At 37.0% G+C, this 25128-nt stretch overlaps 1 protein-coding gene and 2 pseudogenes across 1 annotated transcript in view; 1 reads left to right on the top strand and 2 right to left on the bottom strand.

Annotated features, from left to right (window-relative positions):
* The window catches only part of LOC123602928, a 111420-nt gene that overhangs the window by 11993 nt on the left and 74299 nt on the right, over positions 1-25128 (bottom strand). Inside the window, exons 20-25 of the mRNA XM_045487245.1 lie at positions 21409-21513; positions 20703-20756; positions 20224-20328; positions 11035-11088; positions 10224-10328; positions 671-724 (exon numbers count right to left, since the gene is read on the bottom strand). Coding sequence (XP_045343201.1) covers positions 671-724; positions 10224-10328; positions 11035-11088; positions 20224-20328; positions 20703-20756; positions 21409-21513 — 477 coding nt within the window. The remainder of the gene's footprint in view (positions 1-670; positions 725-10223; positions 10329-11034; positions 11089-20223; positions 20329-20702; positions 20757-21408; positions 21514-25128) is intronic.
* Positions 1396-2110, bottom strand: LOC123604203 (annotated as a pseudogene).
* Positions 14127-14700, top strand: LOC123603870 (annotated as a pseudogene).

Below are 25128 nucleotides of genomic sequence, written 5' to 3' on the forward strand. Positions count from 1 at the left end.
ATTTCCCCTATACCTATCATACTGTGAGCATCTTAAGTCAATGTGATTCTAGTATTAGATACAATTTTTTGTATATTGTGGCTCTTAGGCAAGCCAACCACTTTATCTAATTGCTTAACTATAGCGATAACAATGTATTTCATCACTGGAAGAATATGTTTGACTTACCAAGACTAGCACATTGGTGTCTTTTATGGAGTCTTCCAATGGAATTTCAGAGCACTTATGACTCTATGAGATTATTGCTATTTTAACCATATAGGGCTTTAAAATATTAACAGTGGTCATGATTGGATAGGATTATGAGTGATCATTTTTCTCTAATTTATATTTAGTGAGCACATGGCACATTTAATATTGAAAAAAAATAGAAGAAAACTAACAATTCACAGTTGACATTACGATGGTTATTTTCAGGATCGTGAAGGCTGAAAGTCTAATTAGACCTATCCAAAAGTGCATAGAAAGACAACTGTGGAGATACTTAGGACTGATTCCTTTGAGTCTGATCCTGAGATCAAGCCTATATAGCACCAAAAAAAAAAAAAAAAAAGATTAATATATAGAAGGAATGGCAGAGGAATCATGATCTCATCGCTAGGAAAAAAATACAAATACAAAGATTAAAGATGTCAATTTTATATACTTTCTCAGTACATTTCCTACCTACCTTTGAAAGACTTCAAAGCTGACAGCAATCTATTCTGAAAAACTTTGTTGTCATCTGAAAGAATAGGCACAGTTCAGGATAGAGAATGAGTCACAAATAGATACAGGGGTCAGACTTTCCTTTGTGTGACTAACTTTAGAAATCTATCCACTTTAACCTTCAAATCATGATGAAGTTAAGCAATGAAAACAGTTCTCGCTATGGTATAGAGTAGTAGTATGGTTTAGAGGTTCAAATGGCCTGGGTTCAAATTCTTGCTCTGGTGATGACTAGTTTTGTGGCCTTAAGCAAATTATTTAGCCTTTCTGTGCCACAGTTTCCTCCTCTGTAAAATGGGCACCAGCTGTCATCATTGTGTATGGTGAGGACAGAACCTGGCACATCATTAGGGCTCAACAAATTTGAGCTCTTGTTGTTATTAGATCTACTTTACTCTTTCACTCTCAAGGCAACTGTTGGTTCATATGCTACAGAGGTGAAGCTCACATACCCATACTTTACTGTTCTATTTTTGGCTCTTCTCATTTCTTATTTCTATCACATTTCCATTGTTTCCTTTACTTCTTACTCCCAAAGTTTGTCAGATCAGTGACCTAATGAGAAACAACAGGAATTTGCTTGTACCGTTTTTTCTTTTTCAACAGCACTTAATTTCTGAAAAGCAGGTGATTATTCCTCTGTGTTCTGCATCTTCTGTATCTGATTCACTTCCTGCAGGCGTTCTCTTGTGTTTTTTTGAGAGAGAATTCATAAATGCAGGAAGGCCTTTGCCAGAAAACATCTTTAGTAAATAAAGAGAACTCTGGTCCTGGGGAGATTTGAGATCATTTCTGGCATCTCCTGAACTTTTTCATAATTGACAAATGCTCTGAGAAACAGGACAAAGCCTAAAATCAGGAACACCTGCCAAAGCTCAGGATAGACCATCAAAATACCCAGAGAAATAGGTATAAAACTTGACAATCAAGATCCACTTAATTTGAGAGAGACCAAATCCTAGAATGGTCTCATACCTTCCTGTGGCTGAGGTGGTCAAGAAAAAGACATAAAAAACCCAATCCAGTTAAAGGGACATGCCATGAAAAAGAGTTAACATGAAAATCCTCAGTTGGTCAGCATCATCAAAATTATTCTGACCCACAAAATCCTCACCTCTCCCAGGAATCAAAGGGATAGTAGCTTCAGCCTTGGTTTTCATGGCTTCATCATAACTTCATCATAACGGTGCAGTGTCATAGATGGAGGCTTTGGAAACCCAGACTCATCTTTGTAGTCAAAATAATGCTGCATTCTCTACCCATACGGTGGAGGAGTTTCACCTGCAGTCTGTTCAAGATCCCTTCACCGTTTCCCATTTTGCAACTGCTGGTACCTGCTCCCATAAAGCTTGTGCTTGAAGGTTTTGCTAACTTCCAAACTGGTATAATAATGTCTAAAATTTTAATTTTCTAGGAGATGGTATAAGAGTTACTTGTATAGATAGGCCTTTGTTAAGAAGATGCCATTTATTTATTTATTTAGGAAGATGATGCCTGCCTTTGTGCTTAAAGGAAAAGAGAAATAATATTCATAAACAAAAGAGGAGACAATTTTGGCATCCTTTCAGAAACTGAGCTTAAAGAGGAAGGAAATAATAAAGATTAGAGCTGAAATAAATGATATAAAAACTAAAAAAACTTCAATAGAACATATCAGTGAAACCAGGAGCTGTTCTTTTTTTCTTTTTTTCTTTCTTTCTTTCTTTCTTTCTTTCTTTCTTTCTTTCTTTCTTTCTTTCTCTTTCTTTCTCTCTCTCTCTCTCTCTCTCTCTCTCTCTCTTAAAATTTAAAATTAAAATCAGGAGACTATAGATGCTGGAGAGGATGTGGAGAAACGGGTACCGTCTTGCACTGCTGGTGGGAATGCAAACTGGTGCAGCCTCTCTGGAAAACAGTGTGGAGGTTCCTCAAAACATTAAAAATAGATCTACCCTATGACCCAGAAATAGCACTGCTAGGAATTTACCCAAGGGATACAGGAGTGCTGATGCATAGGGGCACTTGTACCCCAATGTTTATAGCGGCACTTTCAACAATAGCCAAATTATGGAAAGAGCCTAAACGTCCATCAACTGATGAATGGATAAAGAAGATGTGGTTTATATACACAATGGAATACTACTTGGCAATGAGAAAGAATGAAATATGGCCTTTTGTAGCAATGTGGATAGAACTGGAGAGTGTCATGCTAAGTGAAATAAGTCATACAGAGAAAGACAGATACCATATGTTGTGAAAACATATGGATCCTGAGAAACTTAACAGAAGACCATGGGGGAGGGGAAGGAAAAAAAAAGTTAGAGAGGGAGGGAGCCAAACTATAAGAGACTCTTAAAAACTGACAATAGGGGCGCCTGGGTGGCTCAGTCGGTTGAGCGTCCGACTTCGGCTCAGGTCACGATCTCGCGGTCCGTGAGTTCGAGCCCCGTGTCAGGCTCTGGGCTGATGGCTCAGAGCCTGGAGCCTGCTTCCGATTCTGTGTCTCCCTTTCTCTCTGCCCCTCCCCCGTTCATGCTCTGTCTCTCTCTGTCTCAAAAATAAATAAAACGTTAAAAAAAAAATTTAAAAAAAAACTGACAATAAACTGAGGGTTGATGGAGGGATGGGGGGATGGGGGGATGGGGGGGTGGGAGGGTGGGGAGGGTGGGTGATGGGCATTGATGGGGGCACCTGTTGGGATGAGCACTGGGTGTTGTACGGAAACCAATTTGACGATAAATTTCATATCAAAATTTTTTTAAAGTTTTTAAAATTTATTTATTTATTTATTTATTTATTTTTAAGATTTTAAGTTGATTTATTTATTTTGAGAGAGAGAGAGAGAGAGAGAGAGAGAGAGAGAGAGAGAGAATGAATGGAGGAAGGGCAGAGAGAGAGGGGGACAGAGGATCCAAAGTGGGCTCTGTGCTGAAGCAGAGAGTCTGATGTGGGGCTCGAACTCATAAACTGTGAGATCATGACCTTAGTTGAAGTCAGATGGCTTATGAACTGAGCCATCCAGGTGCCCCTTAATTTAAAAAAAAATTTATTTTAATCCAAGTTAGTTAACATATAGTGTAGTAATGGTTTCAGGAGTTGGAATTTAGTGATTCATCACTTACATATTACTCTCAGTGCTCATCCCAACAAGTGCCCTCCTTAATGCCCATCACCCATTTAGCCCATCCCCCGCCCACCTCCCTCCATCAACCCTCAGTTTGTTTTCTGCCATTAAGATTCTCTTATGCTTTGCTTCCCGCTCTCTTAAGAATCTTTTATGGGGGGCACCTGGGTGGTGGTTAAGTGTCTGACTTCAGCTCAGGTCATGATCTCAAGGTCCATGGGTTCACCCATGTCCGGCTCTGTGCTGACAGCTCAGAGCCTGGAGTCTGCTTCAGATTCTGTGTCTCCCTCTCTTTCTGCCCCTCCCCTGCTCACATTCTGTCTTTCTCTCTCTCAAAAATAAATAAACAATAAAAAATTTTTTTAAAAAGAATCTTTTTATGATTTGCCTCCCTCTCTGTTTCTATCTTATTTTTTCCTTCCCTTCCCCTATGTTCACATGCTTTGTTTCTTAGATTCCACATGAGTGAAATCCTATGATATTTATCTTTCTCTGACTTATTTTCCTTAGTATAATACACTGTATCTCCATCCACGTTCTTGCAAGTGGCAAAAGATCATTCTTTTTGATTGCTGAATAGTATTCCATTGTATATATATTTTGCATTTTCTTTATCTATTCATCAGTCGATGGACCTTTGGGCTCTTTCCATAATTTGGCTATTGTTGACAGTACTGCTAAAAACATTGGGGTGCACTTGCCCCTTTGAATCAGCATTTTTGTATCCTTTTGGTAAATACCTAGTAGTGCAGTTGGATCATAGGGTAGTTCTATTTTTAATTTTTTGAGGAAACTCTACACTGTTTTCCAAAGTGGCCACACAAGTTTGCATTCCCACCGACAGTGCAAAAGTGTTCCCCTTTCTCTGCATTCTCACTAACATCTGTTGTTTCCTGAGTTGGTAATGTTAGCCATTCTGACAGGCGTGAGGTGGTATCTCGTTGTGGTTTTGATTTGTATTTCCGTGAGGATGAGTGATGTTGAGCATCTTTTCATGTGTCCGTTAGCCATCTTCATTGGAAACCATGTCTTCATTGGAAAAGTATCTGTTCATGTCTCTTGCCCATTTCTTCACTCAGTTGATAAGTTGAGTTTGATAAGTTCTTTATAGATTTTTAGGAGCCGGTTCTTTTAAAAGATCAGCAAAATTGATAAACTAGCCAGACTCATCATCAAAAGAGAGAGAGAGAGAGAGGGAGGGAGAAAGGACTCAAACAAACAAAATCACCAGTGAAAGAAGAGAAATAACAAACAACACCACATAAATACAAACAATTATAAGAGAATATTAGAAAAAACTATACACCGACAAATTAGACAACTGAAAAGAAATGGATAAATTCCTAGAAACATATAACCTACCAAAATGGAAGCAAGAGGAAATAGAAAATTTGAAGTGAATGATTACCAGCAAGGAGATTAAATCAGTAACTAAAAAACTCTCAACAAACAAAAGACCAGGATCAGATGGCTTCACAGGTGAATCTTATCAAACATTTAAAGAATAATTAATGCCTATTCTACTCCAACTATTCCAAAAATAGAAGAAGGAAAAATTCCAAATTCATTTTATTAGGTGAGTATCACCTTGATACTAAAACCGGATAAAGACACCACTGCCAATATTTCTGATAAACATAGATGCAAAAATCTTGAACAAAATACTAAGCAAACAGAACCCAATAATACTTTTAAAAAATCATTCACCATGATCAAATGGGATTTATTCCTAGGATGTAAGGGTGGTTCAATATTCGCAAATCAATCAACGTCATACATCACATCAACAAACGAAAGGATAAAAACCATATGATCATCTCACTAGATGCAGAAAAAGCATTTGATAAAATACAACATCCATTCATGACACAAGCCCTCAACAAAGTAGTTTTAGAGGGAACACACCTCAACATAATAAAGGTCACATATGAAAACTCCATGGCTAACAAAGACAAGGATGTCCATTCTCACCACTTTTATTCAACATAGTACTGGAAGTCATAGCCACAGCAATTAGACAACATAAAGAAATAAAAGGCACCCAAATTGGTAAGCAAGAAGTAAAACTCACTATTTGCAAATGACACAATACTCTATATAAAAAACCCCGGAGCCTTGTGGTTTTTCATTGCTGAGGAGACCCCAGGAAAGAAAGTGTGCAAGCTAATTTTGAGCTGCCTCCTGTAGTCTTAAGAGAGCAGAGCACCTGTTGTCTGACTATTACCCTCTATTTTTCTGTAGACAAGTCTTGTCTATACCCCTCACCATGGCTCAGCTCCAGACACGCTTCTTCATGCTTGTCTGGATTTGTTCAAAATCTCCAGACATGCTTTTGAACAACTTTTTTTTTTTTTTTGGGTGGGGGTGGCCAGGGTCTGCAGTCTTTTCATTACTAGCAAGATATTGTTCTTGATTCAGAGATATTCACATAGCATTTCCCACAAGTGCTTATCTTTACTTCATCTGTTGATGTACAGAGATTCTTTTTTTTTAAGTTATTTATTTTGAGAGAGAGAAAGAGCAAGTGGGAAATGGGCAGAGAGAGAGGGAGAGAGAATCCCAGGCAGGCTCCGCACCATCAGCACAGAGCCTGATATGGGGCTTGAACTCATGAATTGTGAGATCATGACCTGAGCCAAAATCAAGGGTCAGACGCTTAGCCTGCTGAACCAGCCAGGTGCCCAAGAGATTTTGATACATAGTTACTTCTAAATTACAAGACTGTCATATAGTCTTCTTGTTGAAAAAGTCTTTGAACTGGAATAAGAATTATTCTTGTAATAAGAGCTTTGCAATACCAGTATATGGATGTTTGTCGTTACCCAAACAGTTGTATATTTTTCTAAATGTGTAGACTGAACATTGATTTCTTTTTGTATAAATCTAATAATTAAGTCATTGTTCTTAAGTTGAAGATGTAAATGATTCAGATTTCAGATTTTTAAAAAGTAAAAATCCAAATAATTTAGTGAGAGAATTCTTTCAGAAGTATTTTAGTTAATAGATGCAGGAAGAATGAAGAATTTCTACCATTTTGTAACTCCAAGTGAAATAATGGGTTCAAGTAGTGATTATCAATAGCTGCTAAAACTATTAATTAGGTAAAAGGCTGACAGAAAATATTATGATGGATGGGATCAGAATGACATCATCAGAATCCAGATGTATATTTTCACATCATATAGAAAGAGATACAAAAAAACAAACAAACAAAAACAAAACAAAACAAAAACAAAAACAAAAGAAAGAGATACAAGCTAATGCACTTCCTCATGTGATGCAATATGAAGCACATGATACTAGGTGTAAATATTCTTTCTGGGGAAAAAAAGCAAACCTGAAATCTAATCAAGTGTTTAGGTCTGCCTAGTGTACATAATGTGTAGGTGGTAGAGGAACATTTAAAGAACTCCCTGGAGGGCTGCCTGTGTGGCTCAGTTGATTGAGTGTCCGACTTTGGATCAGGTCATGATCTCACAGTTCATGGGTTCAAGCTCCACATCAGGCTCTGTGCTGACAGCTTGGAGCCTGGAGCCTGCTTCCGAGCCTGTGTCTCCCACTCTCTCTGCTCCTGTCCCACTTGTGCTGTCTCTCTCTCTCTCTCTCAACAATAAATAAAACATTTAAAAAAATTTGAGGAACACCCTGGAGATGTAATCAATGAAATCTAGAATGTAAGAAATATTAGAACAGATGACCCAGTTTCTTTAATAAATAAATGGCAAGAAAAAAGGGAGGGGGAACTGTTAAAGTTTAAATAAAACATACTAATAAAAAAGAAAACCCTAAAGACTTCACCAAAAACTACTACAACTGATAAATGAATTCAGTAGTCACAGGATACAAATCAATATTCAGAAATCTGTTGTATTTCTATACACTAATGATGAAGTAAGTAGTAGGAAGAAAAATGAAGAAAACAATCCCATTTACAACTGCACCAAAAATAACAAAATGCCGGGGCGCCTGGGTGGCGCAGTCGGTTAAGCGTCCGACTTCAGCCAGGTCACGATCTCGCGGTCCGTGAGTTCGAGCCCCGCGCCGGGCTCTGGGCTGATGGCTCAGAGCCTGGAGCCTGTTTCCGATTCTGTGTCTCCCTCTCTCTCTGCCCCTCCCCCGTTCATGCTCTGTCTCTCTCTGTCCCCAAAATAAATAAACGTTGAAAAAAAAAAATTTAAAAAAAAAATAAATAAAAATAACAAAATGCCTAGGAATAAACCTAATCAAAGAGGTGAAAGACCTCTACTCTGAAAACTGTAAAACACTGATGAAAGAAATTGAAGAAAACACAAATGAGTGAAAAGACATTCCATGCTCATGGATTGAGAGAACAAATATTCTTAAAATGTTTATACTACCCAAAGCAACCTATACATTATTGTAATCCTTATCAAGATATCAACACATTTTTTAACTAGAAAAAAACCCTAAAATTTATATGGAACCACAAGAGACCCCAAATAGCCAAAGCGATTTTGAAAAAGAAAAGCAAAGCTGGAGGTATCACAATTCTGGACTTCAAGTTATATTACAAAGCCGTAGTAACCAAAACAGTATGGTACTGGCACAAAAAGACACATAGATCAATGTAACAGAATAGAAAACGCAGAAATACACTCACAATTGTATGGTCAATTAATCTTTGTCAAAGGAGATAAGAATATCCAATGGGGAAAAGATAGTCTCTTCAATAAATGGTGCTGGAAAAACTAAACAACCGCATGCAAAAGAATGAAACTGGACCACTTTCTTACACCATACATGAAAATAAATTCAAAATGGATTAAAGACCTAAATGTGAGACCTGAAGCCATAAAAATCCTATGAAAGAGCACAAGCAGTAATTTCTCTGGCATTAGCCATAGCAACATTTTTCTAGATGTGTCACCAGAGGCAAGGGAAACAAAAGTAAAAATAAACTATGGGGACTTCATCAAAATATAAAGCTTATGCACAACGAAGGAAACAATAAACAAAACTAAAGGCAATCTACTAAACGGGAGAAGATAATTGCAAATGACATATCCAATAAAGGGTTAGTATTAAGAATATATAAAGAACTGATACAACTCAACATTCAAAAACCAAATAATCCAATTTAAAAATGGGCAGAAGACGTGAACAGACATTTCTCCAAAGAAGACATACAGATGGCCAACAGACACATGAAAAGATGCTCAACATCACTCATCATCAGGGAAATGCTAATCAAAACTGCAATGAGATATCATTTCCCACCTGTCAGAATGGCTAAAATAAAAAACATAAGAAACAAGTTTTGGTGAGGATGTGGAGAAAAAGGAACACTCTTGCACTGTTGGCGGGAATGCAAACTGGTATAGCCAGTGTGGAAAAACAGTATGAAGGTTTCTCAGAAAAGCTAAAAATAGAACTACCCTTTGAATTGCACTACTGGATGTCTACCCAAAAAATACAAAAACACTAACTGAAAGGGATACATACACCCCTATGTTTATAGCAGCATTATTTACAATAGCCAAATTATGGAAGCAGCCCAAGGGTCCATAGAGAGATGAATGGATAAAGAAGATGCGATAAACACACACACACACACACACACACCAGAATATTATTCAGCCATAAAAAGAATGAAACCTTGCCATTTGCAACAACATGGATGGAGCCAGAGAGTATATATGCTAAGCAAAATAAGTTAGTCAGAGAAAGACAAATACCATATGATTTCACTCATGTGTGGAATTTAAGAACCAAAACAAGGAGAGGGAGAGGGAGGGAGGGAGGGAGGGAGGGAGGGAGAGAAAGAGAAACCAAGAAATAGACTGTTAACTATAGAGAAGAAACTGATGGCTACCAGAGGGGAGCTGAGTGGGGTGATCATAAAATAGGTGATGGGTATTAAGGAGTACACTTGTGATGAGCACTGAGTGAGGTATGGAATTGTTGAAATGACTATATTGTACACCTAAAATGAATATATCACTGTATATTCACTACACTGGAATTAAAATAAAAACTTAATAAAAAAGAAATTGAGCTTAACAGAGGGGGGAGTTTTGAGGGTTCAGCTCTTAGAGGGATAAGGATTAGGAAAAGGGAATCCCCCAGGGACAATGTAAGGAACAGTAACTCTGGGAGAGAACGGGAATTTATGAGGACTTTTGCAATGTTTACTGAGACAAGATATAAATCCCTCTGTCCTTTCCCTTCCCAAATCATCAGTAACATCTTTCCTCAATACTGATTTTGTGGAAAAGGATTCTTTTTCACAGCTGAACTCTGTACTTGAATAGTACAGAGTAAGAGACTGTTCAAGCAAGAGCTGGAGGATGGGTGCAGGTAACAAATACCTGACCATGTGTCACTTTAAAATATAAAGATCATAAATAGAACCATTAAACTGAACTCTCTGGAGGTTACAGATGCAGCTCACCATCAGCGGGTAGTAATTTTTGTTGTTCCAGACATTCCTTATCGTTGACTTCTATCCCCATGTCTCCAAGAATGTTTTTCAGATCTGTGGCATCAATCTTTTCTCCTTTGAAAATACAGAAGGTTTATAGGTGAAAATTATAGAAATTAATTACTCAGTATTATGTAAGTTTAAGAGGTTCATAAGAAAATGTTATTGACCTATATGATATGTACTTTTAAATATACTTAAAATAGCTTATATGGCATCATTCCCAGTTGGGGATTAAAGAGTGAAAGTAAAATGGAATGTGGAAATACAGTGTGTCATTAGAAGTCAAAGCAAATTTGTTCCTAAATTATTGATATAATAAAGGCTCCCTTAATTTGGGGGATAATGAACAGAATAAAATCTAGTTACCAAATTGGATAATGAATTGCCGAAAGAAATGATTATGGCAGGAGATCTTATACTGACTTATGTAATTGATCGTTGACAAAACCACATTATCTTGAGCTTTCCAAAACTTTACCTTATTTATTCATGTGCTTGCCTAAAATTTAGCTATTTACATGTAGGTGAAGACATATATACATATATGAGAAAAAAATCTGTACAGTACATAGGACATGTTATCAAAAGCAAGTCTTATAGTTTATTTTTCAAACAGATAATCCAAGATCAAATGGATTTTATCAGGCAGAAATATTTTATATTTTATAATAACTGGGTAAAAAGGCAAAATTAATATGGACAATAGACTACTAGGAATATAAAAATTTAAATATAATTTATTATAAAGCATTAGGGTTTCAGTGTCATAGAAACTCACCTGTAAACTCTTTCATTTTCATTGTCACATTTTTCAGATCAACCTTCCCACCACCTGTAAGACAAAAAGCAGTCACAGACCAACAATGAGACTGTTCCTTCTGCTTTCTCTACTTATGATACCTGTCCCCCAACTAGAACATTGGTATCATCTTGAATTTTAGTTCCAGACTATTATATTACATTTTTCATCATATTTACTTAGATATAAGAATGTTTTTTACAGTTTTTTCCTCCACTTTGTTTCATGCATCTCAGTTTTTTCCCCTGTATTCAGATTCTGTTATTTTGTTTATAGTCAGTTTTTTGCTCTCCTGTTAACTATTTATACATTTCTTTTGGTTCCTGATGCTGTAAAATTTTATATGACTGTTTAGGTACAGGTTGAAAATGTATTTTTTTAATTTTTTAATTAAAAAAAATTTAAGTTTATTTATTTTGAGAGAGAGAGAGCACACACACAAGCAGGGGAGGGGCAGAGAGAGAGGGAGAGAGAGAATCTCAAGCAGGCTCCACATTGGCAGCACAGAGCCTGACACAGGCCTTGATCTCACAAACCCTGAGATCATGACCTGAGCTGAGATCAAGAGTCAGACACTTAGCCAACTGAGGCATCCAGATGCCTGAAAAAAATTTTTTTATTTGACTTAGCTCTCAGTGTTCCCTTTCAATATAGGACAACAGGGAAGGAAGGATAAGAAGAAATGAAATGATAATATATAAATAATTCTGGGAAAACATTGTATAAAACAAAAACAGTATCATCTTGAATGAGGATAAAAGTCCAAAATAAAATTGGATTATGATAGATTAAGGATGCATATTGTAATTTCTACAATAACCTTTGAGGCTTCTAAATTAACAAGAAAAATAAAAAATAATTAGTCCAAAAGGAAGGCAAGAATGGAAGGAAACAGAAAGTTGAACATGTGGTACAAAAACGGGAATTCAGTAAAAGTAGATTTAAACACAAATATGTCAGTAATCTCATAATTACCACTAATATTGCAAAAATGATTTTCAGATTGCTAATTGTTGAGGGTTTTTGCATGCTAATTGGTTAGGATTTTTGCATTGTTTGTTTATACAAAGATTAGCCTGTGATTTTCCTTTTTTGTGTTGTCTTCATCAAATTTCGGTATAAAGATTATGACAGTTCCATAAATCAAACTGGCAAGTGTTTCTTGTTTTTATGTTTTTTGAAGAGTTGAGTAACGTGGAAATTACTTCTTACTTATATGCTAGGTAAAATTCATCAAGGAAGTGATCTAAGGCTCTAAAATTTAAGAATTTAAAATATCTGAAATCTAAGGATTCAGAGAAGTCAAAAGTAAAAGGATGGATAAGTATAGACCATACAAACACTAAGCAAAGGTAGAGTAGGAATATTAACATCAAACAAAATAGGCTTTAAGAAAAAGCTTTTCTAGTAATAACAAAAAGAAGTTTAATTCACCATGAAGATGTTATAATTCCAAACTTGTATCCTCGTATTAACATGGTCTCAAAAAAAAAACAAAGAAAATTATAAAATTATAATGAGAAATAAAAATCCAAAATTACACTGAGAGAAATTTTTTAAAGCTCATTTATTTTGAGATAGAGAGTGTGCGAGCAGAGGTCAGGGGCAGAGAGAGGGAGAATCTTAAGCAGGCTCCACGCTGTCTGCACAGAGCCAGATGTGGGGCTCAAAGTCACAAATTATGAGTCATGACCTGAGTCATAAGCCATCTAGGCACCCAGGAGGAGATTTGATACATCTTTGTCAGTAGTTAATAGAATAAGCAGATATTAAGATATTAAATCATTAAGACTTTAGGATATTTGAACAAGAAATTTAACAAAGTTGATTTAATGGAGATATAGGCAACACCGTACCCAATAATTTCAGAATGCATATTTTTTCACATAGGGAATATTTAGCTAAAATCACCATGTACTGGATTATAAAGCCAAATCTCAACACACTAAAAAGTAATGGCTATAAGCAATTCAAAAATAATAGTAAGGAAAGTGTCACTTAGAAGAGCACTAAATAGAATAAATCACCTAGGAATAAAATTAACAAAAGAAGTACAAAGATCATACTTCAAACACTACAAAACACTGTTGAAAGAAATAAGACAAAACTCTTAGCAAAATAGGAATAGAAGGGAACTCCTTTAATCTGATAAAAGTTATATATATATAAAACTTCAATAAGGTAATACTTAATGGTGACATATGGAAATATTTCTCTTTGCGATCAGAAATGAGGCAGGCTGGGGCACCTGAGTGGCTCAGTCGGTTGAGTGTCCGACTTTGGCTCAGGTCTTCATCTCATGGTCCACGGGTTCAAGCCCCACATCCTGTTGACAGCTCAGAGCCTCCTTCAGATTCTGTGTCTCCATCTCTCTGCCACTCTCCCACTCATGTTCTGTCTTTCTCTCTCTCAAAAATAAATAAACATTAATAAATTTTTAATTAAAAAAAAGAAAGAAATGAAGTAGGAACTCCTGGGTGGCTCAGTCGGTTAAGCATCTGACTCTTGATTTCAGCTCAGGTCACAATTTCATGGTTCTAAGATCGAGCCCCCACATCAGGTGTGGTGCTGAGCATGGAGCCTGCTTAAGATTCTCTCCCTTCCTCTCCCTCTGCCCAGCCCCCACTTGTGCTCTCTCTCTCTCTCTCTCTCTCAAAGAAAAAAAGGAAAAGAAATGAGGTAAGGATGCCCGCTATCATCACATTTACAATACTATACTGGAAATTCTAACTGAAGCAGTAAGGCATGATGAAGAAATAAAAGGCATAATGATAGAAAAGAAAGAAAACTGCCATTATTTGGAAACAAAATTATATATGTAGAAAACTCAGGAGGATATTCAGATAATTATAATTTATAAAAGTATAGAAAGGTTGCTGGGTACAAGGTCATTACACAAAAATCAATATTTTTTTATGTAGCAGCAACAAACTGCAAAAGAAAATAATTTAAATATACCATTTTCAATAGTATAAAAAATACCTAAAAATAAATCCATTGCATTAAATGCAAAACTTTACCTAGAAAATTACACAATAGCCAGCCTAGGACACCAGAACACCAAGAAGATGATGTTAACTTTGTTAGTCCAAGCCACTGTTTGGACTGTGAGGAAAAGGAAGATGCAGGCCGACCCACCTGCCCCTACTCTGACACTTTCAGCAGTAAACAACTTCTCAAAAATAAGTTTGAACACATAGGTGTGAAAGTTTGTGTTCAAACCAGGGATTGTAATAGCTTTTCTTATATTCTAGAATATACCAAAACAAAAGTAGATTCCGATGGGGACGTTGTTCAAGATGGAGTCAGAGTGTTCATCAAAAAGAAAGCACAGCTAACACTTTTAGGAACAGAATTGGTCTAAGTTGAAGAGTTTGTGTTCAACAACCCCAACAAGAAAAGAAACTTGTGGCTGTGGAGAAAGCTTTAATATGTGAAACCTCGGGACTAGTCTGGCTGTAAGCTCCTGGAGGCTTGTGGAAGTCTGCGGGCTTACGGAAAAAATCACGTGACTGTTATATGCTTAAGGTTTATAATGTATAACTGCCTTATGAGGAAAATACAGTGATGCATTTTGAAAACGAAGCCACTATGTTAGACTCTAGATGATGTTATTTGTATTCTTTTTAGAGGACAGAAAATGAGAAGCCATCACTTTTGGGGGGTCATTTTTCTACTTTTTCCCTTCCTTTTAAAAAATTCATGTGTAATTAACATTCAGTAAGTTTTAGATGTACAATATCCTAATTACACTATTTTATACATTTCTCAGTGCTCATCAAGATAATTCTACTCTAAATCCCCTTTACCTATTTCACTCACCTGCTCCATTCACTTTTCTGTTAAGGAAAAAAAATCCTACTCTGCACTTAACTCTCTTGAATCTTTTCTGTTAGAACTAATTCCATTACAGTTGCCTTTCTGAGAGGATTTTGGGAAATGTATTCTTAATAGGTATGCAGTCATTAGATCTCTGTTGAATGGCCTGACTGCAAATCCATTGGCATTTTCCTGACCAGTTGACAGCTTTTAAAACTTAGAGGTAGGAAGTTCTGACGTTTAATCATTAAAAAAAATTTTTTAGTGCTCACAAGTTTATATTTTTAGGTTTGATAAAGATTCTTGTGTATTTTCTAAATACACTGACAAAACAGATTTGGAGGTTTACATACGTCTTAGGACACTTATACTAGGCAGGTAAATTACATTAAAAAGATTGGTCTTCATAAAAGATCTTCCCAGAGAGCATTAATATATTTTTTTAAGATTTTATTTAAATTCCAGATAGCATTAGGGGTGCCTGGGTGGCTCAGTTGGTTAAATGTCCAACTCTTGATTTCAGCTCAGGTCATGATCTCACAGTTTGTGAGTTTCAGCCCCTCATAGGGCACTGTGCTGACAGCACAGAGCCTGCTTGGGATTCTCTGTCTCTTTAACTCTCTACCCATCCCCTGCTCACTTGCTCTCTCTCTCTCTCTCTCTCTCTCAATAAATAAATAAATAAATAAACATTAAAAAAAAATTTAAATTCCTGATAGCATTAATCTTTTCCCTCTGCTTTTACTGTGATTATCTTAAGTTCTCTTAGTCTGTCAATAAGATTCAGCCACATCTATTTTTTACTTTGATGTTTATAATTTATTTAGTAATTCTATAATGATTGCTTAGTACTTTGTTTCTTTAGTTAGGCAATTCCCCTCGTTTTATTTTTAAAATTTAATTATTTTTTAATTTTATTTTTTATAGTTTCAAGTTTTAATTAATTTTTTTAAATGTTTTTTAAAATTTATCTTGAGAGAAAGTGTGCGTGAGAGGGGGATGGGCAGAGGAGAGGGAGAGAAAGAATCTTAAGTCTGAAGCCAGGCTCCATCTCAGGACTGTGAGATCATGGTGTGAGCTGAAATTAAGAGTCAGATGCTTAAGGCGTGCCTGGGTGGTTCAGTCGGTTGAGCGTCCGGCTTCAGCTCAGGTCATGATCTCGCGGTTCGTGAGTTCGAGCCCCGCATTGGGCTCTGTGCTGACAGCTCAGAGCCTGGAGCCTGCTTCAGATTCTGTGTCCCCCTCTTTCTCCACCCCACACCTGCTTGTGCTCTGTCTCTCTCTGTCTTTCAAAAATGAATAAACATAAAAAAAAAAAAAAAAGAGTCGGATGCTTAAAACCAACTGAGCCAGCCAGGCGCCCCTCAAGTTTTTACTTAAACTCCAGCTGGTTAACATCTAGTGTAATATTACTTTCAGGAGAATTTAGTGATTCATCACTTCCGTACAACACCCAGTGCTCATCACAAGTGCCCTCCTTAATCCCCATCACCCATTTAGCCCACCCTCCCCACCTTCCCTCCAGCAACCCTGTGGGGATAAGCTTAGGAATCCCCCAGGTTTACACCAATGGGTTAACAAGGCATAAAGAAATATAGTCATAAAATGCTCACACCCAAGTTTGGGTAAACTAGATTGGCACTCCAAGAATAGGGGGGTGCAAAGACACCCCGAGAATAGGGAGGCACAAAGGTGCCAGGAATAGGGAGGAGCAAAGGCACCCCAAAATAGAAAGGGGGTGCAGAGGTCCCAGAATAGAGAGGGAGAGGCAAAGGCCTAAAATAGGTATGGTGCAAAGGTGCCCAATAGATAGGTATGTGAAATGTTTTTTTAATGTTTATTTATTTTTGACACAGAGAGAGAGAGAGCATGAGCAGGAGAGGGGCAGAGAGAGAGAGGGAGACACAGAATCCCAAGCAGGCTCCAGACTCTGAGCTGTCAGCACAGAGCCCGACACGGGACTTGAACCCACAGACCGTGAGATCATGACCTGAGCCAAAGTCGGATGCTCAACTGACTGAGCCACCCAGGCGACCCTGATAGGTATATGAAATGAGCAAGATTAGATATTCAGGGTGGAAGCACCCCCAAGTTAGTACTACAGCAGAAAATCTGCTTTCACAGGAGAACAGGGCCAGGTTAGGTAAATTGGTGAATTGGACTACGGACCGGACCGCTGTGTTGCAGGCAAAGCAGCGCGAAGTGGGAGATGGTTAACATAAGAAAAGGTGCCTTATTGGGGCGCCTGGGTGGCGCAGTCGGTTGAGCGTCAGACTTCAGCCAGGTCACGATCTCGCGGTCCGTGAGTTCGAGCCCCGCGTCGGGCTCTGGGCTGATGGCTCAGAGCCTGGAGCCTGCTTCCGATTCTGTGTCTCCCTCTCTCTCTGCCCCTCCCCCGTTCATGCTCTGTCTCTCTCTGTACCAAAAAAAATAAATAAAAACGTTGAAAAAAAAATTTAATAAAAAAAAAAAAAAAAAAAAAAAAAGAAAAGGTGCCTTATTAACCCTGAGGTTATTTCCCCTATCTGCCTTATCCCCTAGGCTGGCAAAGATAAACAGGTATAATAAAGAGCACCTCCTGTCAGCTGTTAATAACCATCTACCCATCTGCCTGGTGCCCAGATTTTGTTTTATATTGACCCAAACCCCAAACACTGTATATCTTCAAAACCCCCCTTTTCCCTCACGTCCCCAAGTCAATGTTCCTAGTTTGTCTCTTTGTACACACCCATTACATTTGGGTGTAAGCCTTCTGATCTGAATAAATATGGGGCAAGGGCCCTTATTCGGGGCTCTTGTCTTTTCCCCAGACATTATCCATCTCTTGCTTTAATCTTGGGTCCACTCTTTTGCTGGTCAAAAGAGAACTTTAGACTTAGAGTCTATGACACAACTCTTAGTTCTTTCTCTATCATTTGGAATCTGTTTCATGGTTTGTCTCTCTCTCTCTTTTTAAAAAAACACTTTTAATGTTTTATTTATTTTTGAGAGAGAGAGCACAAGCAGGGGAGGAACAGAAAGAGAGGGAGACACAGAATCTGAAGCAGGCTCCAGGCTCTGAACTGTCAGCACAGAGCCTAACAAGGGGCTCGAACTCACTGAACCAAGAGATCATGACCTGAGCCAAAGTCGGATGCTTAACTGACTGAGCAACCAAGGCACCCTTGTCTCTCTCTTTTTTTTTTTTTATAAAAAAAATTTTTTTTAAGGTTTATTCATTTCTCAGAGACAGACCGTGAGCAGGGGAGGGGCAGAGAGAGAGGGGGAGACACAGAATCTGAAACATGCTCCAGGCTTTGAGCTGTCAGCACAGAGCCCGATGCAGGGCTTGAACTCATGGACTGCAAGATCATGACTTGAGCCAAAGTCAGATGCTTAACCGACTGAGCCATCCAGGTGCCCCTGTCTCTTTTGGTGCCACCATGTTATGTAACCTTCTCATTTTGAGATCTAGTTTTATTGAATCCATGAAATTGCTCCGTAATATGAATTAATTGTCAAGTACTTCTTTTTGGTTGTTCCTTAGGTTAAACTGACTATATTACTATAAGATGGGGTTATTTGTTTTTTTGCATGCTATCTTCCTTCCATTCCATCTTCTTTCCTTATTTTTCTTTTGCTATTTTTCTCTGCTGTGCTAATGCTAGAATTGGTGCCATATCCTTTCTTTTCATTTTGCATATATCAGCAGTTGTGTTCACATTTTCATTTTATTCTCAGGATTTAATGTAACAACGTTTAGTTGCTCTTTTGATAGCATCTCAGACCAGTTAGCTTTCTTCAGCTAGATGCATTTAAAGAAAACTGTTCTACTCACTTCTATTGTAATCGGAGAGTGTGGTGATATGTTACATGGTCTTCATTATATGTGAGCCCTGCTCCCATATCTGAGGTTTGGTTTAATGTCCCAGCAGGGTTCGTTGCTCTAGTTAAGTAGAATGAACTCGGTAAAGACATTTAACCAAACCACAGATCTGTGCATGGGATGGTATTCTTGGGCTTCCCATCAGACCTTCAATTCTGCCTGTAGCTCTTTGTTCTTGTTCACTTTGTTAGGTATTGGAGGAAAGAAAAACTAGACAGATTTTGGTTTTTTCATCATCTCAAACTGGAATCCTCTGGACCGGTTTAGATAGTATTAAAATAAATTGAAGATTTCAAAGAACTTACTCCTAAAACTCTCTGTGCCTGTCACCTTTTGTTAGAGTGATAGGTGTTGGTGGACAGTTGATAGATGCAATTATTTGATAGGTTTTTGCAATTATTATTATTGGTCTCTCGATTTTTTTCACTTCTTTGCTGAACATAGGTAATTTATTTATTTTACGCTGGAAAAATGTTCATTTTATTAATATATTCAACATCTTAACCTCATGTTATATACAAAATCTTATTGTAATTGTATTATTATGCTTGATATCTAGTATGTTTTTAAAATTCTTAGTATGTTTCTCTCTATCCCTTTTTAGTCTTTCTGACTATATCAGAATAGCTGAGGCATATATACTGGAAATAACCATCCGTCAATGTTTTAAATATTTTTATTTTTTATATTTATTTTTATTAAAAACATTTTAAATGTTTTTATTTATTTTTGGGAGAGAGAGAGAAAGAGAGAGAGAGAGAGAGAGAGAGATAACAGCAGAAGGGCAGAGAGACCAGGAGAGAGAGAATTCCAAGCAGGTTCCACACTGTCAGCACAGAGCCTGATGCAGGGCCTGAACCCATGAACCATGAGATCATGACCTGAGCTGAAATCGAGTCGGACACTCAACCAACTGAGGCACCGAGGCACCCCAACGGTTAGTCAATTTGAATCATTCTTCATCATAGGCTGTTCTCTTATTGTTTAGTGTTTCTTTTAAATGTTTCTCATTGTGTTTTCATTTTCTTCTTCATTCTTTGATCTGAGAATGGTCTGTCATTACTCTCACCAATTTTCATTATTCATAATAGAACACTCTCTTAAAGAAGAGACAGGATGTACTTTCACGTGAAACTTGAATTCAGCCACATCCTTTAAAAAATGCCCTGTTGAGGGGCGCCTGGGTGGCACGGTCGGTTAAGCGTCCGACTTCAGCCAGGTCACGATCTCGCGGTCTGTGAGTTCGAGCCCCGCGTCAGGCTCTGGGCTGATGGCTCAGAGCCTGGAGCCTGTTTCCGATTCTGTGTCTCCCTCTCTCTCTGCCCCTCCCCCGTTCATGCTCTGTCTCTCTCTGTCCCAAAAAATAAATAAACGTTGAAAAAAAAAATGCCCTGTTGATACTAAATAAACACTATCACTGGTCTATGGATACTCTCAAACCCAAGCTGTCCTAAAGGGAATGCATTTTTATGTGCAATACTCACCATCAACTGGTAGGTTTTGTGAAAAATCTTCAAGTTCTTCGTGTGACAGCTTAATCCCCATATTTTCCAGAAATGGGACGAGGTTATTCATAGCCACCTTTCCTCCTTAGGAGAGACAAATGATCATAAAAACAACCAAGATGCAGAAAAACTCTTTACTAATTCATGTATATTATGACTATCACTTTACTCATGAAGACTTTAAGGTCCAGTAAAAGCTAGTCAACGGTATAAGGAGGGTCAATTTTAAGACTAGATGTAGAGTCTCATCCTCAGACTATAATTTTGTTCATATCAACATAGTGCAAGTTCGAAAAGGGCTGGGTAATTTCCTAGGGATTTATGGCATATATCACATATCCATAAATATTGGGAAATACACATGTGAAATTTTTAATGTAATAAAAATAAATCCGTGTATAGGAAAAATAAGAGAATATCACAGATATATCTGTTTTCTCGTCATACTTCTCACTCACTTTGAAGAGCCTTCACACCATCCAGCGGCCTTTTTTGATACACCTTTCCTTCAGCTGTAAGAAAAGACATGATTCACGGTCAGAGAAAAATAATAGGGGAGATTCACCTAACTAATAAATATTCTACAATTTTCCCCCTATTTCCATAATTTCAAAAGAATAGACTTTTTAATGATTTTTCTGAAATGTACCTAACTTCCTCTCAAATAGTGACAAAGTTGGTTTGGAGAAAGATTTTTAATGAGGCAAATTTATTCACTTTTGCATAAAAGGCAAGGATTAGTGGCTTAAAACTTATAAAACATATCTCATTTGATTTATTTTTACCTCTGACTTCTTTCCCTACATTCTTTCTTTTTCCATTTTTCCATTTTTCCACTTACTCTCAGGAGTATTAATGGAACTAAGGACAACAATACACATATCTTATTGGCAAGATTAAGGGAAATAGCTATTGATTACCATAATGAAAATGAAATGACCCTGATTTTTTGGGTCACTTAGTTTTTATTCTAAAATAAAAACTAAAATTTTAGTTTTATTCTAAAATAATTATTTAGAATTATTCTAAATAATGCTAAAAGTTTTCAAAAATGATTAAATAAAACAAAACAACCTGTAACAATCTGACAGCATTTTAGAAGAAAATCTCACAGGCAAGTAGTCTAAACCCCTTGAAGTAGACATATATATTTTAAATCCTTACCATCAACTGGTAGAGTTTTTACTAACTTAAAGTATTCCTTGTCTGTGACCTCAACTTTCATGTCTTTCAGAGCACTGTCTACATCACTGACATCAAGTTGCTTTCCTAGAAAAGACAGAAATGGTGATAAAAAAGAACTTGCGAAGAACACAAAATTAGTGAGTTTGATTACAATCAAATGCTGTTAACTAGCAATATTTTTACTCATGTGCCATTAAGATAATTTCATCGGTACTTAAGAATCACATAATCTATAACAAACAAAAAAAATTAAAAAAACCTTTTTTTAATGTTTATTTATTTTTGAGAGAGAGAGAGAGACAGAACGTGAGTAGGGAGGGGCAGAGAGAGAGAGGGAGACAGAATCTGAAGCAGGCTCCAGGCTTTGAGCTGCCAGCCCAGAGCCCAATGTGGGGCTCAAACTCATGAATGTGATCAAATCACGCATGACCTGAGCTGAAGTCGGACACTCAACCGACTGAGCCACCCAGGCACCCCCCAAAATTAAAATTTATTATCGCCTTGGCTGGTTTATAAATATATAAAAAATAAAATAATAATTTGGGTCTTTTCTTCACAAAATAGAAATGTAAGTAGTTCTCCTGATGGTTTGAAATTGTAATTATGTTAGGAGCAGTATAATGTTAGGCACATAAATCTAGAAAGGTACAAAGATTATATGCCTTAATATGAATTAATAATTAATATAATATATATAAAAATACACATAGTGATACTTGTTAAAAAGTCTGTTTCAAAACAGGTCCTCAGCCTTCCACAGTAATTTTTGTTTTGTACTATTTTTATGGTAAATAATCTTTTGATTATTATACTTTTGTAACTTTAAGAAGGAAAAACAATTTTGGTTTAAGTAAGCCTTTTGTTTAAATCAGTGTAAAGGGAACCTCTGAAGTTTGCTGCCTAGAATCCTAAACTTTTAGTTCACAAATTAGATATGTTGCATATTTCACGTGCATATGTCTAGTATAAATTTCTTTTTATTTATTCTGCTTAGGAGTCACTTGGCTTCATTAGATTTATACTATTTATCTGTTCTGGAAAGTTCTCTTCAAATATTGCCTCTGTCTTGCTTTCTTTCTCTTTTCTTCCTGGAATTCCAAATAGATATATATAAGATTTTCTTATCTATCCTCGGTGTCTCTTAACCTCTCTTTCATAGTCTCCATTTCTTTGTCTTTCTGTGCTATATGCCTGGTATTGTCTTTCTCTGACTGACTTAGTTCACTTAGTATAACGCACTCTAGCTCTATCCACATTGTTGCAAATGGCAAGATTTCATTCTTTTTGGTGGCTGAGTATTATTCCACTGTATATATACACATCTTCTTTATCCATTTATCAGTTGATGGACACGTGGGCTCTTTCCATAATTTGGCTATTATTGATAAATGAAACTAAGAGCTGGTTCTTTGAAAGAATTAATAAAATTGATAGCCTCCTAGCCAGACTTATCAAAAAGAAAAGAGAAAGGACCCAGACTTATCAAAAAGAAAAGAGGAGAGATTACAATCAACACCACAGAAATACAAATAATTATAAAAGAGTATTATGAAATTTTATATGCCAATACACCAATCTGGAAGAAACGGACAAATGTTTTAAATTTTTACTATTTTCACCTCTCAAAAGTCTTTTTTGGTTCTTTACCAAATTGCTTGCTCTTTACTTATGTGTTCCAGCCTCTCTTTTGATTATTAAACTATATTAAGCATGCTTATTTAATAATTTTTGGTCTGATAATTCCAAAATCTAAAATCTCGGGGCACCTGGGTGGCTCAGTCGGTTGAGCGTCCGACTTTGGCTCAGGTCATGATCTCGCAGTCCGTGGGTTCGAGCCCTGCATCAGGCTCTGTGCTGACAGCTCGGAGCCTGGAGCCTGCTTCAGATTCTGTGTCTTCCTCTCTCTGACCCTCCCCCGTTCATGTTCTCTTTCTCTCTGTGTCTCAAAAATAAATAAACATTAAAAAATAAAAATAACAAAAACAAAATCTACAATCTCTGCTCATCTGCTAAATGTTGTTCATTATGGGGTCTTACTCATGGTGACTTGTTTCTTTGTATGTTTAATAATAATTTTAAACTATAAACTGCTCTTTATGTGAAATTTTTGTTTTGAGAAAGAGAGTGCCCTTCAAGACAAGAGTCAGATTGATTCATTCTAGATTATCAGTGCATGAGGTCAGGCGACACTTCAGGAGCATTAACATAGCACATCAATACACAAAGACCATTGCTTATTATAGATTATGCCTTAATTCAGTAGCCTTGGCTATATCCTCCTTGCTTCAGAGAAACAGCCGTTTCTAAAGTTAGTCAAAACATCTTCAGATCTCACATGAAGATCATATTTAAATCTGACAGCACTATATACAATTATCATCTCTACTGCTACCTGAAAGTATCCAATATTGTTTTGACTAGTTGGTTACTAATAATGGACTATTGCTACTTTCTCCCCATATTACTATCAATGGTTTAACACTCTCAATCCAGGGACTCTATTTCCTTCACCGGTGGAGAAGAATTCTACTTCTGTAATTACAATTTCTGTAGTTCAAGAAGGGTCCATATCCTAAACAGATCATTTGGAAACTTCAGTACCACACTCTGATTTAATATTATTTGTTGGTGGGTCTTGTCTTAAAAGTGAAAAGGGACATAGTAGGCTAAATATGCAATAATTAGTTTAGTTTCTCTTGAAAGATCCAAGTCCTTAACAGATATAATATTGGTTCAAGTGACTGAACATTGCCCTTTCTAGAGATTTCAAACTGGTAAAACTAAAGGATAGGTGACATACTTTTGTAGTAATTATTACTTGGTGCTTTGATGCTGCTCAAAGAAATTGCTATCATAAATGTAGAAGTCCACAGTAAAACAGATGATATAATGACTAGAGAGAATGCTGTAGCAGATCATCTTATTAAATAGACTGTGCAGAAAAGAGTTAACACAGCAAACCTAAGTCTGCGATCTTTACAAGAGCCTGCTTGCCAGGTGGTACTTGGCTGGCATATGGGAACTCGGATTTCAGAATGTTTCCTCCAATATCAACTGATAAGCCTAAGTCACTGTGCCTAGACTTGTGCAAACAATGCGATTTATGGTGAATATTTGTTTTTCTTCTGGGAGTCTGGTATATTGAGAGTTGTTAGCGGAGAGTGCCTATGTGACAAGCCTCCAATAAAAAACCTTGGGCACTGAGGGCTTAATGGGCTTCCCTGGGCACACATGTGAAGCTGCATTTTTGCTGCTGAAGGGAAAGTATGTTACGTGTGACCCTTCATAAGAAGGAGAGCATAGGAAGCCTTCACATAGATTCTTCTAGAAGCTGCCTACATGTTTTTCTCTTACTGATCCAGCTATATCCTTTGTGTTTACCCTTTGCATCATACAGTTCTATGGGTTTTGACAAGTGCAATATGTCACGTATTTACCATTACAGTAACATACAGAATAGTTTCGCTGAACTAAAATTCCCTTGTGACTCTCGTGTCCATCATTCCTTCCTATGCCACCCCCTGTAAACTGGAAACCACTGATCTTTTAACTGTCTCTATAGCTTTCCCTTTTCCAGAATGTAATATGTTGGAATAACACAATATGTATGTAGCCTTTTCAGACTGGCTTCTTCCACTTAGCAGTATGCATTTAAGATTCCTTCATGTCTTTCCATAGATTGATAGCTCATTTCCTTTT

The sequence above is a fragment of the Leopardus geoffroyi genome, chromosome E1 (genome assembly GCF_018350155.1).
Source record: "Leopardus geoffroyi isolate Oge1 chromosome E1, O.geoffroyi_Oge1_pat1.0, whole genome shotgun sequence".
Lineage (NCBI taxonomy): Eukaryota > Metazoa > Chordata > Mammalia > Carnivora > Felidae > Leopardus > Leopardus geoffroyi.